The 15,141-nt window shown below is 44.5% G+C and overlaps 2 protein-coding genes across 3 annotated transcripts in view; one reads left to right on the forward strand and one right to left on the reverse strand.

Annotated features, from left to right (window-relative positions):
• Positions 1-1,056: 1,056 nt before the first annotated feature.
• Positions 1,057-15,008, reverse strand: LOC138619703 (microtubule-associated protein futsch-like). 2 transcript variants are annotated; one of them, XM_069696362.1, is made up of 10 exons: positions 14,966-15,008; positions 7,035-13,818; positions 6,841-6,937; positions 6,473-6,542; positions 6,260-6,368; positions 5,926-6,057; positions 4,518-4,607; positions 4,241-4,384; positions 2,789-2,973; positions 1,057-2,688 (listed from the first exon to the last, which is right to left on the reverse strand). In XM_069696362.1, the coding sequence occupies exons 2-10, from the start codon at positions 13,815-13,817 to the stop codon at positions 2,520-2,522; spliced, it is 7,779 nt and encodes a 2,592-aa protein (XP_069552463.1). In that variant the 5' UTR covers position 13,818; positions 14,966-15,008; the 3' UTR covers positions 1,057-2,519. The 2 variants fall into 2 exon arrangements, with proteins under 2 accessions (XP_069552463.1, XP_069552464.1); XM_069696363.1 differs by lacking the exon at positions 14,966-15,008 and adding an exon at positions 14,646-14,954.
• LOC138619713 (transcriptional regulator Myc-like) overlaps positions 1,468-15,141 on the forward strand; it is a 158,797-nt gene continuing 145,123 nt past the window's right edge. Inside the window, exon 1 of the mRNA XM_069696389.1 lies at positions 1,468-1,499. The gene's annotated coding sequence lies outside the window, so the exon portion shown is untranslated. The remainder of the gene's footprint in view (positions 1,500-15,141) is intronic.

Genomic DNA, 15,141 nt, shown 5'->3' on the forward strand with positions numbered 1-15,141 from the left:
AGTGTAAAAACAGGAAATGTTGGTGTTTTCTTCTTGTAGGCTGCGTGCCAACAGTACAAGTGTCCAGAGAATTACTGTAATCTCAGTTTAAAGCTCTTAAAACAGATCAAGTCCCACCCCGCCGACCTCGGGCAACAAGGCCGATCGTAACTGCACCGAGTGAACTGGTCAGTTCGTGGCTGCCGCTCAGGCTTGGCCTTGAGTTGAGGTCAAAACGGTGCTGTTCATCTTTCCTACGGTCAAAAAGCAGCACAATATGATCCAGGTTGTGTGAAAAGTGTAGGAATTATCAGTGAATATTGAGGTTGTACAATGTGTATTGGTTGTGTACAATGTAAATGCATTTGTGTACATTTTTTGGATTTTCACTTAATGATCATAGCCTCAAAATGTGTGATAACCTGACATTTATCATTAGGATGAACTGTTTTATGGCAGCTGTGACATTTTTGTCTTTTTGAATTGACGTGCGAGAATAAAAGTGTGTGTTTATCAATGTTGGTCTTTTATTATTTTTTTTGACTAAATACAAACTAAATCATCTCAACGGCTCCAGGATTGTACACCTACTGTGTACCTATTAACCGACTGATTTATGGAGATGACCCTTGTGTCAGTAAAAGTCAAAAGGCCAAAGTGGACGTTGTGTCAAGAGATACCTTCGGAAGCTCAGCGGCCGTTGTTTTCTCTCGCTGATTAGCATCAGATCTCTGAGGAGGAGCGGAGACCTTCTGTTTTCTCACTCTCTGCTTGAGGAAGTATTCGTGTTGTTCTAAGGTTGTTTTGTTTCTCAGAAGTTGCCATCGAGCCGGCCCGTGTTGTGACAGGAGCGTCGAGGAATGCGCTGAGACCCCAGTGTTTACATCTGCAACTACAAAGAGAGAAACACGGCAGCCAGACAATTCCCACAATTTCAAATAAATATATAATAGTTCTGCTAATGTCAGATTTGACCCGCAAACGTTTACCACCGCAATGACCACCACTAGATGGCGGTGGTCATCAATACAACAAAACAATAGAAGATAACCACACTCACCTGCAGCCAAAAAATACTTTTAGATTGTTTATTTAAATAAATATTTACATAACAGCTTCGTATAAATCAAATTTCTTTTCCTTACACAACACATCTTTCTAAAAGCGACTGCTTTAGCGAGGAGGGGGAAGAAAACAGGGGATGGACTACAATGATACCGTTAATATGTGTGTGGCGAGAGGCGGAGGTGCATGTAAACTCCCTGGTGTTGATCACTGAGCAGATATTCCTGTTTTCAGTCATAAATGCTGAACCTAGCCGATATTCACCATCACTCAAATACCACTGAACACGTAAGCCTTAAGACATTGCTCATCTTTCATTATAAATCTCATGATAGTGTGCATAAATCTACATGATAATTTGATATACATTTAAATTCATCGTTACTAAGGAACAGGACGATGATACTCTACCCTAAAAAAAAAAAAAAAAAAAAAAAAAAAAAAAAAAAGAAGCTGTATGTTGCTTAGAAGAAGAAGAAGAAAAAAAAGGCTAAAAAGTAAAAGAAAATAAATCAACATCTTGAATCAAACATTTTTCAATCAGGCACAAACAAAGCAATAGACAGCCTCGGTGAAACTCGTCAAGACACCTCTCATACAGTATAGGCTACAATGCCCTGCTTAACGGTGTACAGTATATGGCTCGGGTCGGAAAAAAACAACACTTCAGGCGATCGAAGAAAATAAGAGCACACGATTAATGCCCAAGCTACAGTTCTAACCCGTAGCTCTTCAAATTGTTGAAACGAGTCCTGTTTCACGTGGTTAATTTGAAATATTACAATAAAAACATGACACTAAGATTGAAGTGACCAAAGTGGGGAAAAAAAAAAAAATTAACCATAACCGCTCAAATGGAAACTGTGCGGTTGTGCCCTTTCAGGATTACCGACGTCGCTTTAAACACAACTTGAGACGATGGGAACGTCACGGTGATCAGAAAAGAGATGAGCATGACCCTAAATGTAACACAGGTGTATTACAATTATAAATCAGAGTGAGGACAAACTCTAAAATAACCGTTTATTTAATGGAGTAGGTTGATGTTTTGCTTCTTGGGGATTTCAAAGTAAAATCAATGAAATGCTCTTTGTTTCCTATTGCTGTCAGGTCATGCATGTAAACTCTATACATCTAATAAAACCAATTGTTTACTTAAAAAAATGTATAAAGAAAATACTCTTTTTTTTTTTTTCTTCTTCAAAATACTATGCAGGGAAGGATTAAAGGGTGAATTAATAACATTTTTCAACAACACTTTGTTGTTTTCATCCTGAGATTAAAACCAATGTGTAACTTCTCCAAGGAGTAATTTACAGTTTTTTTGTTGTTTTTTTTACACACATGAAGATTCAGTATCAGACACCGTCTGGTGAGGCGGCGGGAGTGTGTGTGTGCGGCGGTGGTGGTCGGCCGGGTGGGTTGGGGGTCCCACGGGTCTCAGATGAATCCGTCGTTACCTTTCCTGGAGACTGTCATACCGCACCGGTTCTGGGTTGGGACGAGCGGGTTCCGCTCACAAAGTTATAAACCAAAAACTGAGACGTGCCAAAGTAATTCGTGGCAAAGAGTTTCCCATCAGGAGTCGGGTCCGAGAACGCGATCTCGTCTTTGCTCAGGTATGAGCCGTAGATGAAGTTATTCCTGTGCAGAAAAAGAAACAACCCAGAATGCATCCATTGCGTTTTTCACTTGATTTTAGTCGACGTCGCGACAAATATTTACGATTTGTTGACGCACTGACCTGAGGCACTCGAGCATGCGCGAGGCGATGCCCTGCCGTCTCATCATGTTGACGACCCAGATGCGGCTGATGCCGCAGATGGCCGGCTCCGGCGTCGTGGAGCAGCACCAGGCTCGCTGACGTTCGAACATCACCTTCTCCCCCTCCGAGCCCTCCGGTACGGGCTCCTCGATCACCCTGTACCCCTGAAATTTTGATTGACGATTATTTCTTGTGTGCGTCACTGCGATTAACAATCTAGCAATTTCTTTTCTTCTGTTAATATTTTGGCTTATATATATATATATTATATATAAGCATCATAGTTTAGTTTAATAATACACCTCGTAAAGAAGAGGAGCCTTCGGCATTGAACGATGTAACATATAAATAAAAATTACATTTCTCTTTACCCTTAATTGCACACAACAGATAAGACATTAAAAAACAAAACAGATACTAAACTATTACTGAAATATACCAGGAGGAAAATAAACAATACATCATGTAACACAAGGTGTATAAAAAAAAAATCATTAAAACAGAATGAGGACAAACTTTAAAATAACTTATTTTAAATGGAGTAGGTTGATGTTTTGCTTCTTGGGGATTTCAAAGAAAGATCAATAAAATGCTCTTCGTTTTCTATTGCTGTCAGGTCACACATTCAATCTCTAATACAACCAATTGTTTACTTCAAAATGTATAAAGAAAATACTCTTTCTTTTTCTTCTTCAATATACTATGCAGGGAGGGATTTATGGGTGAATTAATAACATCTTTTCATCCTGAGCTCAAAACCAATGTGTAACATCTCCACAGAGTAATTGACAGTTTCTGTTGTTTTGACACTGCTGAATATACCAGTCACAATTATTACTTTTTTTTTGCTGCTAATTCTCCATTCATGTGCAGTTAAACCATGACAGAAGTAGGCGATATGACGAGATGACGTCATTAAAAGAGCACCAGTCAAACCTCAGCCAATGAAAACAGTTAAAAAAAAAAAGAAAAAAAAAGTAATAATTGTGACTGGTATATTCATCAAGGCTCAGTATACAGTTGTTCTTATATTTGCTTCTACGAAATAAGGTTTGGGAGGCAGGCACCCTCTCTATTTTTAAGATCAAGCTTAAAACTGAACTACACCTCCCATGATGCACTGAGGTACTCTCCTCTCTATTTGCTCTCCATGCATCTGTATGCCACCGCTAGATGTAATTTGAACACTTGGTTAACGCCGATATTTTTAACGTAGTTGTTTAATGTCATCTGCCTTTGGATGCTCTGTATTTTAACATCGGTGTTTTAACTCAACTTTTTTCATTTCATTCCCTTGCTGTATGGTTCTGGTGAATGGATTTCTTGTAATTCTAAAGTATGTTCGGTCCATGTCGCTTGGTTATTCCGCATTTATTGACCGATTGATCTGTGACAACAAACAAACGCTGACACAGGACTGCAATCTCATACCTCTTGTATGTGCTCCGCAATGAGACATCCGCCCACTTTCTTGTCATTAGAGATGAAGAGGAAGGTCTTGGTCTGAGAGGGACACTTGGTCTCCACCTGCTGGAAGCCGAGGTCATTGTCCACCATCTCCCGGATCTCCTCCACCTGAGGAGCAAGTTATTGTGCAGTGAAGAAACAAGATGCTGATGGTAGCTTGAGGTCACAAATATTCTGATAGTTTTTTTTGTAAGCATATATTAAACTCCTAAACTGTTCATAGTGGCAAAGGCTAACACACCTTCTTCAAAGCATATTTAGGATCGTCTGGCAGGACAAGAATGATTTTGCCATCAGGGTACTCTCCCAGAATCCTCTCCTTTTTCCATCCCTGAAAAAAATAAAAATAAAAAAAATGAGAGAAATACATAAATAGCCTTTATATTGTGTTAATGAGGCACTTTCGAAAAACGGTACCCCTCAATGTGCCACTACGTTTCCAAGTATCCATACATGACAGTTAATACGAAGCAAACAGCCTCGCATTGTTCTATTTTTGTTTTATTCATACAAGTGTTGCTATTTTCTGTTATGTTTGACACCATATTTCTTCGCTTCGTCTTCTCACGAACTACAGCATCAACACTGTTTTTTTAACACAACAATTATGTAATCTAAATAAAAACGACACCATTTTTAATGGAACAATATCTATTTAATATCAGTCTTTTTTTTTTTTATCATCGCAAAAACTGGAGAGAGGAACGTTTTAACCACTCAGGATGTGATCACACTTGAAGTGAATAATTTTCACACAGCGTTTGTGTTGACCTACTTTAATGGTGGTGGGAAGTCAGAACTGATCCGTAAGAAAATGTGCTCGTCACCCAAAACTGGAGGAGGAATCCCACCTGATACCTGCTGACTGGCTGTGTATACGCCTGACGGCTGTACGTATGTCAGATCCCGTTGGGCATTAACACGCTACTCCACGAGTCAAGTTAGTTGTAAATGAAAATAAATAATGGAGATGAAAATGGTTTCTACTTGCTGTTTTGCACTAATATGACACCATTGGCACAAATATGAGTACATACTTCGTCTTATGCAGAGGACGTCAGTGGAGCAGGTGGTCCTCTAGTGTGGCCCAGGAGACATTCAAGTACACGCAGCTAAAATAATGTGGCCATATGTAGCCCAGACCAACTCTGAATGTGTTCTGAGGGATTAAATCTCAGGTTTCAGGTGCATTCACACCAGTACTCGGAGCTGTCCACTTGTGATCGGATCAGGCAAGACACATTTTCATGCCAGGTGTGAAAATGGGCTTCTGTCACGCACTCTCTTTTCCATTTATTAGTTCAGATTAACATCTGATTTACCCCGGGCGGTCTGCTTGGACGAGGGCAGAGACCACATCACCAGGTGCCCTAATATGAAGCTCATGCTCTCATGTTTCCAAATCAGCTAAACTGAACACTGACAAAGCGCTCAACAGAAATTACCAACACATACTTGGTGTTAATGCACTGCCAGTATGTTAAATGAAAAGCTGTCTAGCGTTTCGTGCATGGTCCAGCCATCTACTAGGTTTCATAACCTGGTCTCGTTAACAAAGCACCTGTGCAGGGATGCATCTGCGGTTATTACTTTGACGTCGAAATACAGTGAAAGAATACACCATCAATTAGCAGGCAGCTTCCTCTCACCACATATTTGACGGCACTGATGAACTGGTTGTGAAAGAGTAAATGCTGAGATTCATCCTCAGGGTTGGCAGCAGAGTAGAGCATCCCACACACACTGCAGGCCACAGCTCCAAAATGCTTCTGTCCTGCATCCTGTGAGACATAAAGGAAACAACAGATCACTTCTTGCATCTTAATATATCCTGCAGATATGCAAGAATTAAATTTAGTCATCTTCTACAAGCCTTTAGCTGAACACTTCAAGCTGCACAGTGTTTACGGCAACAGACAAATGTTCCAATCCAACGGTGTCGGATTCAAATTGAGTGCAGAGGAAATGAACTACTTCACTCACAATAATAGTTTGAGTGCCATCTTTGTCTGCCTCCTTTAGCTTCTTGACTTCTTTTTGCAGACAAGCATCAGAGAGAGGAGTCGCATCATCTCGTGGCTTCGCTGCTCCGCTGTGATACAAACAAGCATCAGATTATTGGAGGTTTGGCTCAAAAAAAAAGAAGAAGAAAAGAAAAGAAAAGAAGAGTCAAACGACTTAAGAGAAGCTTCTTACTCCTGACAAGGCTTTTCCGACGTGGTGACTGTTTCTGTCTTATTCTCCGGAGAAGGATCAACACTTTTGACTGTAAGAAGGAGGAAGAATTTTACACTGCAGAAGACATTTAAACATTCAGTTCGGGAATTGAACTGAAAATAATAACTGTTAATGTATCAATTTAAAAAACATATCAAATTAACAGTTACATTGGTCATTAATAGTAAAAAATTTTTTTTAAAAAGCACATCACGTGTGCCCCTTTGTACTTGATGTTTATAAAGCGGTAGGAATGAGAATAATTGCGTTTATTAAAAGATGTCCTGAAAACCTCATCAGTCCCGCATTCAGTAATGTGACAGCCACTTGATACACTCCACACATACCCGCCGGCTTTTCTTCACACTGCTGCGTGTCATCAGACACTTTTTCCTCGGGGGGGACGGAGGAGGCAGGAGCTGATGGAGGTGGATCGTCTGTATGCTGAGTATGAAAGAGAGAAGCGATAAGTAACATCTACGGTGTTTCCCACAAAGCTGTTAGTGACACGCATTGTGGAAATCCTTTATTTTTGTCGTACCTTGCTCTTGCTATCTTCCTGCGATGGGAGATTTGGGGGTTTCTGGGGCACTGAAGCGACGTCGGCCTTCGGAGCAGCCGGCTTCGTCTCAGACGTGGTTGAACCTGAAGGCCGAGCTGCTGCTGCTGCTGCTGGAGTCGACTGCTTCGACTGGGCCACGCTTCCGCCGGCTGTCTTTAATTGGGGTGGCGCAGAAGCGGCGGGTTTGGACTGACCTGGAGCCGACACCGCTTTAGACGGCGGTGCAGTCGAGACAGGAGACTTGAACTGAGCGTTAGCTGTAGAAACTGGTTTCGATGAAGCGGCTGCCTTCGACTGGAGAGTTGCTGCGACGGCAGGTTTTGATTGTGCGAGCCCTAACCGAGCCGGAGCTGCGACAGTGGGCTTCGACTGACCTGAGATCTGCCCAGCAGGTGCGGTCTGAGCTTTGAGTTTTGCCTGGCTGGCCAGTTGCGATGAAGCTGCGGGTTTTGACGGAGGCGGCGCCGCTTTAGACCGAGCTGCGGGGTTCGGCTGAAGGCCCGGTCGCGTCGGTTGTGCGGGCCTCGCTTGCGGATTCGGCCTCGTCGGTGCGACTGGTAACGGGTCATCATCCAGCTCAAAATCATCAGGGGAGTACTTGGGCCTGGGTCGGTATGGCTTGTACTCCACTTCAGCCTTCAGCTTCTGAGAATTCAGTCCGTTGGGCATGGGGGGAGGCACTGCTGGTAGGGTCCTTTTGGCTGCTGATCCGGTCACTTTTGGAGCGGCGTCTGGAGTAGCGGCAGCTTTAGAAGTTTGAGCCTTACTCTGCCTTGTACTTCTACGGTTTCCAGTTTGAGGAGGTTCAGTTTTAGTGGTTTCAGGTTTAGTGGGCTCAGTGTTGGGGGGTTCTGTTTTCTTCAGTTCAGGCTTGGAGGTTTCTGCTTTAGCCGGCTCCGTCTTAGGATCTTCAACCTTTGGAGCCTCCGCCTTGGGTGGTGGCGGTTTGCTCGACGCGGCTGGACTCGGGGGGGATGTTTTCGACGGGCTGGCTGCGGGTGGAGGCGTCGTGGTAGAAGGACTCACTGAAAATACAGAGGTGGCAGACAACGGCGCTTGCCAATCCATGTCTGAAAACATCTGATTTGCTTGGTCAGACTTCAGTTTCTTTACACGCGCCCAAGACATCTTCTCTCTCTGCAGTTCGACCTGTCTGAGTCTTTGATACCGAGTTAGCTTCTTCTTCTCGTGGGCTTTCAGAGGCACTGAAATCTGACTGATGAAGAAACGTCTCTTCTGAGGCTCCGCGGCAGGCTTGGCTTCGGCCGGATCGGCCGTCGAAGGCTGGGCTGCAGATGCCTCCTCGGCAGGGGAGGAGCAGCTTTCTGGTCCGGCCGGAGTCGCAATATTAACCGGGCCTGCCTCTTGCGTGTTAACGGGTGGACGCTCTTTCTTGCTGGCTTCAGTCTTGGCGGCAGCAGCGGCGGCGGCGGCGGCGGCTGCTGCTGCAGCAGCTTGTTTTTCTTCCTCTATCCTCTTCAGCAGCATGCTGTCTGTGGCGATGTCCTCTGCGATCTCTTGACACAACGCTAAGAGGTTCATCTGCTGTTTGTTCGCTGTTCTCTTAGACGCTGCAGCCTTTTGCTCAGCCAGAGCAGCGAGGCGAGCTTTGGTTCTTGCTTGTGTATTCATTTCTTGTTTCTTGGGTTTTTGTACCTCCTTTCCCTTTTTCACATCTTCGGAATTTTCAGCTGTGCTGTTTTGCTTCAAGTTGGTCCCACTGGTGCTATACTTAGTTTTCTCATTTTCCCTTTCTTCAGACTTTTTCAGAGGACACGTCTTCGCCGTTTCCTGTGGTTTTTCTATTATTGCAATGTCACTGTCTTCGTCATCTTCTTCCTCTGCCACTACAATCTCATGACCGATCTCTATATCCTCCAGAATCTGCACTTCTTGTAGGTCCAAATTGCCCTCCACATTCTCCATCACCACGGCATTGCAGTCTTCATTGGCGTCTTGAGCATGAGAGTTTGTCACCTCAATCTCTGAAGTATGAATATCCATCATTTCCGATGATGTTTGCTGGTCAGAAGTTTGAATATCTTCCTCTCCGGGTGACATGTTTGTCCCCGCCTCTTGGTATACCACCTCACCCGAACTGGTCACCGTAGCATCTTTGACCCCATCAGTTGACTCACATTGCTGTACTTCTGCTTCCGATTGCTGGGAACCATTTAAAGTCCTTCGATTTCCCGCTTCACCCGCCGACACACTGTCAGGAACGCCCTCCTCTGAGAGCGAGGTGGACAGTCCAGATTCGGCCGCAGCTTGAGTGACGATATCAAAGTGAAGTTCGTTTTCCGGGACTGGTTCTAAGATCAAATACTCCTCAGGTGCACTTTCTGGCATGTCAACTTCAGTGGTGGCCGTAGTCGTTGTCACGGTGACGTCTGCAACCTCCTGAAGTCCAGCCTCCTGCTGCACCTGTTCAGGAAACTCTGCAGCACTGAAGCCATTCCTTTCCCTTTTGCCGGTGGCATCTACTGACCTGCCATCTGGCACGCTGATGTCATCACTGGAGCTGATCACTGCGACTTGCTTCACATCCACGGTCGCGTTACTCTGCTCCAACTGTGCAGGAACGGGACTCTGAGGCACGCTGATAGTTTCGACCTCCATTTCGACTACCGCTTGGCTGTCTGAGCCACAAATGTCTTCCTTGACAATTTCCTCATTTTCCACCTGCGGGTCGGCAGCTGCTTTGTCGTCTTGATTCGTAGAAAAGTTTGATGCGTCGTCTTCAATCTGCCGGGTGTCAGAGTTCTGTATGTCCAGTAAAGAAACGCCATCATGCTTCTCTGCTGCTGTAGAAATCACCCTATCATCATCACTCTCTGGACTACTAATGGGCTCATACACTATCTGGTTTTCATGAACTTCTGACTGAGTCCCGGTCTTAACCTGCTCATCTGAAGCCTGAATTACGAAATCAGCGTCATCCGGTTCACCACTAACAAAAACAATCACTTCATTGCTTTCAGCTTCTTCTCCTTCTTCAATATTACTGCTGGATTTGTCGGTCCTGACCTCGTTAATCACTTCCCTCTCCGGTTCCTCTTCTACCGCAGAATCGGCCTTTTCTATTGATCCACTTAATACGTCCATCTCCTGTTGGACATCCTCAGCATCAGCCTCTGTCTGTCTGTCATTGTCTTTATTTTCCAAATCTGCAAGAGGAAGAGGTTTCTGAATTCCATCGGATAAGGCCACACTGACTTCCTCCGTCACGTGATTTTGCTGCTCTGCCGCAGCTGCCGGAAGAGAAGCAGAATCGTCTTCGTCTTGCTTACTTCCGCAACTTGCAGTCGTCAAATCTTTTCGAACATCATTGCCTGCATCGACTTCGCCGACCTCCTGGTCAGCCTGCTTCTGTACGTCCGCGTCACTTTTCATATCAGAGGTTCCCTCTGGTGTTGCTGTCGCCTGCGTGTCCATATCTGCTTGCTTCTCAGGAGCGCTGACACATTCGGCCTTAACCGTGTCACTGTTTCCTTCCGTCTCTGTATTAATGACATCTTTTCCGACCTCTGTGTCTGTCCTGAGTTCACCGACCACCTGACCTCTCTGGTTTTGTGTTTCTACCGGAGATGTCGGATTAGAAATCTCTGGTGTCTGCGTTTCCATTTTTTGGGGACTCTCGGTGGCCATGACACATTCTGCGATAGCCTTGTTGTCATTCTCATTACACTTATTTGTGGGACTCCTGAAACCTTCTTGGACTTTTTCAGGTATGTCCCCTGCGGGCACCGAGACTTCCGGACTCGTCTGAGTTTGTGTTGCAGCTGGTGGTGCCGAAGTAGAAATCTCAGATGCCGACTTAGCCTGCTTTTCGATTTTGTTTTGATTCTCTGCAGTTACAGTCTCGGACTGTGTACACATGTCTGTGACACGTTCGCTGACATCCTGGCCTTGGATTTCCACTGCAGGTGCTCGGTCAGAAATCTCCTCTGATCTTGTAGCGGTCTCCATGGCCACATCTGAGTTTCTCTCTCTTTGTATTTCAACAGAAGGGTCTGCTTTGGAAGTCTCGTGTGATGATGTAATTGGCGTTTCCATTGTGATTTGATCCTCATGTACAGTCATACATTTGTCATCACTTTTCATAATTTGAGACGTTCTAATCAGGATGTTTTTGTCAACCTCTTCAGATATGTCGTCTGTCATATGCCCACTGACTTCCTGGCTACTCTGACTTTGTATTTCCATCACAGGTGCCACATTAAAACTCTCCTCTGAGGTTCCAGTCTGTAGATTTGTCTGCATTTCCACTTCGATTTGAGTCTCTGGCACGGTTACAGATTCCAAGTCCACCTTCTCGGCATTTTCAACAGCTGTGAAATCTTCAACTTTGCAACCCTCATGACACTCAGTTGATACGTCTGTGGTAGGTTCACTGACCACCTGGCTCATTGGTGCAACGTTACAGACCTCCTCTGTTGAGGCTGCAGTGTCTAGATCCACTTCTATTTGATTCGGCGCAGCACTTTCACTGCTCTGACAATTTGCGGTCCGCAGATCTTCTGGAACTTCATCAGCTATGGGTTCACTGACTTCTGGTCTCTCCTGCCTTTCTGTTGGATTTGAAAACTCAAACGATGTGACAGTCTGCATTTCCATTTTACTTTGACTCTCAGATCTATCAGCACTTTCAAATGTTTCCATGTTTTCAGATTGAAAAACTGTAACTTGATCCTCATCAGTTATGGCTGCAGCAGGTTCACTGACTTCCTGTTTTTGCACTTCATCAGTAGGTCCTGGATTAGAAACCGCTGATGTCACTGTAGTCTGCGTTTCAACTTTGTTGCGGCTCTCAGCTCCACCGCCACACTCAAAGTTCACGGCGTCTTTGTTTTCCATCATTTTACAATTTTCTCCCACGTGATCCTTTTGAAAATCTGTAGATATGTTTGTGGTAAATTCAGGAACATCCTGTCTTTTCTGGCTTTGTGCTTCCACTGTAACAGCTGGATAAGAAATCTCCTCTGACGTCATTGATGCCTGTATATCCAGTTGAATTGGTCCGTCTGGAAGTGCAGAGGGACACCGAGTGCTCGCGTCCTTTTCTTTATCTGTGCTAACAGGATCTTCAATAGGAATTTCTGCAGGGTTGTCGTAAAGTTTGTGATTCTCCTGATTGTGTACGACCACTGTAGGTGCTATTTCACCCTCTGTGAAACATTCAGCAAGTGTCTCGCTTTGATTTTGCGCACAATCGGGTGTCGATATTTCACCACAGTTGTCACTTTTCAGAGAGCCGTGGCTCCGTTGTTCCTCGACCAAAGCTCTCGGACAGGCAGCAGTCTGCGTCGGCTGGACGTCAACTCCTTTTCTGACTGTTTTGTTCACACCCTCACACAACCTGGTGACTGTATCTGGCACCTGGCCCTTCGTGTCTACAGATTTCGATTCGTCTTTGAAAGTAACTTGAATTTTGACACTAAGATCTGTTTGCGTCTCAGAGTTGCCGACAGACTCTGTTGTTGTCAGATTTTCAAGAGTCTGACCCTCTGGAGAACTACTTTCAACCAGGATCTGTTCTGAATATGTTTCATTTACCGGTGCTTCACCTATTAAAACATCTCTCTGATCTGCGGAGACTGTGGCTGCTTCATTTACTCCCTGCTTCTCATGCTCACCTTCCTCAGTTCTACAAGTAATATTCAGCTTTTTCTCTTCAGAAACAAACTCTGTCGTCTCATTTGTTTCAGGTTCGGAGCTCGAGTTCGCCTGCTCTTCAACTTCACAGCTCGGATTCACCTCTCCACTGAGAGAACATAGTGTTTCCACAGTCGACGCCAGTGTTTTATTATCTACATCCTTCTGACTTTTGTTGGACTCTGCTTTATCCTCCTTTTGAATTCCCTCTGCATCAGCTGTGACAGGGAGTTCTGCTGTAATGGAGTCTAATGTTTCTCTTGATGATGTAAGTGTTTCATCACCTACAAGCTTTTGACTTTCTCGGTTTTTTAATTCCTTGTGTTTCCTCTCTTCAGCTGCAGACTCAAATTCGTTGCTCGTCTTAGCACTCCCTGTTACAGACACCGAGGTTTCCTTCGAAAACTCTTGTGTTGCATTAACTGATATTAATATCCTGTCTTGTTCGGTCAAAGATGCTTCAGATTCTTTTCCCTCAGTCTCATTAGCCACGTCCGTGCTTTGACTGCATGGCGAATCTGAGAATCTACCATAATTGTGGTCCATCTGTATACAGTCCTTGGGTGCAGGTGATAAATCTTGGCTCGTCTCCTGTGGATCGGACGATGACTCTTCAGCTTTGCGCTTGGCTTTGACTTTGTTAGAATACTTTCTGATGCAGCGGGCCTTGTCTTCGTCATCCCTCTCTTTAAAGAAGTCCATCTTACTACTATCGCTACTCAACTCATCGTCAGACTCCGTGGAGGCTGTTCGCTTCAGGGAGGCTTGGGAGAAGGTTCTCTGTGAGGGAGCTTCTCCACTGGAGGCACTTGTGGCTTTCAGGAGCTTGGCTTTTTTGACAGGCGGGTCAGAAATGGTTTTGCTGGAATCCTTCGGCGAGGAACTCTGTTTGGACGACTTGGCTGGTTTATTTACCCCTTCCACCGAATCAGACCGTTTTTTCTTAGTCCGTGGGGGTGCTGTCTTTTCTCGCATGTTTCCTGTCACGAGGGACTGATTGGCGGTGGCTGGTGAAGTTTTGGATGGCTGACCCTCTCCGTCCTCGTCCAACTTCCTCATCTTGGGCTGAGAATCGTGAGGATCCGATCCTCTCTTTGGGGCCGGCATCCTGTGAAAATAGTTCACAAAAACAGGATGAAGCTAATTCAATTCAAAACGTCAATAAAATACAGGAAATATTCAAACAAAAACGGCAAACAAACACAAAAGAACAACCTTATTAAAATATCAAAACTAGTACAACAAAGGGACTTCGTTGAAATATGAGTACTGATCAAATGCCTGTTAAAACAACATCCAGTAGTGACAAATAACCTGAGAGCAATAGAGAACATAGCAAAGAGAGGGTTCAAGGTGATTTCTATCTGCCCGGATCGTGAGCTTTATCACAAAGAAAAGTTTTAAGCGTAGTCTTGAAAGTAGAAAGTGTGTCAGCCTCCTGAACTCAAACTGCGACCTGGTTCCACAAGATAAATAAAGGCCCTGCTTCCTAATCTTTTACAGGACAAGCCAAGACAGCGTAAACCCTGCAAATCCTAGAGTTACCATTCAACCGCGCTTGATACGTTTCGCGTCTTTTCCTGCCATCCTGCAGTTTCTATTTTCCTTTTTTTGTTGTGGCAGAGAAAACAAGATTTTTTTTGTGGGGGGGGGAGGAGAGAAATCCTCCTGAACGCAGAGAGCTTACTTTAAACATCACACGTCTGTATCCGCAGGTAAGAAAGTAAATTCAAGACTTCTCCTATAAAAGAACATCCTTTTTTTGCACATGCACTAAACTGTTTCCTGTTTTGTTTTTTTGTTCTACGAGCAACAAGGCTGGCTAACGTGAAACATAAACACTTGATAAAAACCCGTAGTTAAACAAGGAAGGGGTTGGAGAGGAGGGGGGGGGGGGATAACGAGTGACACAATATACGATCTACGTTTACTCACGTCTCCACCACCTGTACAAATTGTTCTACAGATTGTCTCGCAGGCGACGGGTGTTGTTGACAAGCAGGAGTTTAAAAGACAAGGCAGTCGGAAATGGCCAGCTTAGCCAGCTAACTAGCTCGCTAGCTGGAAGTCCACAGTGACGGCGGCTAACGTTAGCAGCAGCCAACTCGCAACAAAACGAGCGAACCGAGACTTCGCTGTTTCGAGTCGGTCCGAAACAGCCGCCGGACGGACCGAGCGGAAGGTCCGCAGAGTGGACCGCGAGACGCTGAAGTCAGAGAAAAGGCAAAGGCCCGACATGCGTCAATGAAACTCACTTTGATGTTTTCTTTTTCAACAACAGCTGTTTTTTTTTTTTTTTTTTTTTTTTTTTTCCTTCCCTGTGAATAAAAAAAAAAAAAAAAAAAAAAAAAAAAAAATTAACTGTACTTCCGGTTAGAAACGGCGGACGTGACGTAACAAGCCCTCCAGGCGTACTCTCAAATCAATTTTG

Source organism: Brachyistius frenatus, unplaced genomic scaffold, assembly GCF_029030835.1.
Source record: "Brachyistius frenatus isolate BFR_SWC_R1_liver_20210118 unplaced genomic scaffold, ASM2903083v1 Contig_21, whole genome shotgun sequence".
Lineage (NCBI taxonomy): Eukaryota > Metazoa > Chordata > Actinopteri > Embiotocidae > Brachyistius > Brachyistius frenatus.

Bases quoted from the DNA above. Each gene is read 5' to 3' on its own strand.
- LOC138619703 (XM_069696362.1), bottom strand. From the start codon at position 13,817: ATGCCGGCCCCAAAGAGAGGATCGGATCCTCACGATTCTCAGCCCAAG. The intron at 6,058-6,259 runs GTGAGTGAAGTA...TATGTCTCACAG, and splicing joins ATGGCACTCAAACTATTATT to GATGCAGGACAGAAGCATTT. The intron at 4,385-4,517 runs GTGTGTTAGCCT...CTTGCTCCTCAG, and splicing joins CTAAATATGCTTTGAAGAAG to GTGGAGGAGATCCGGGAGAT.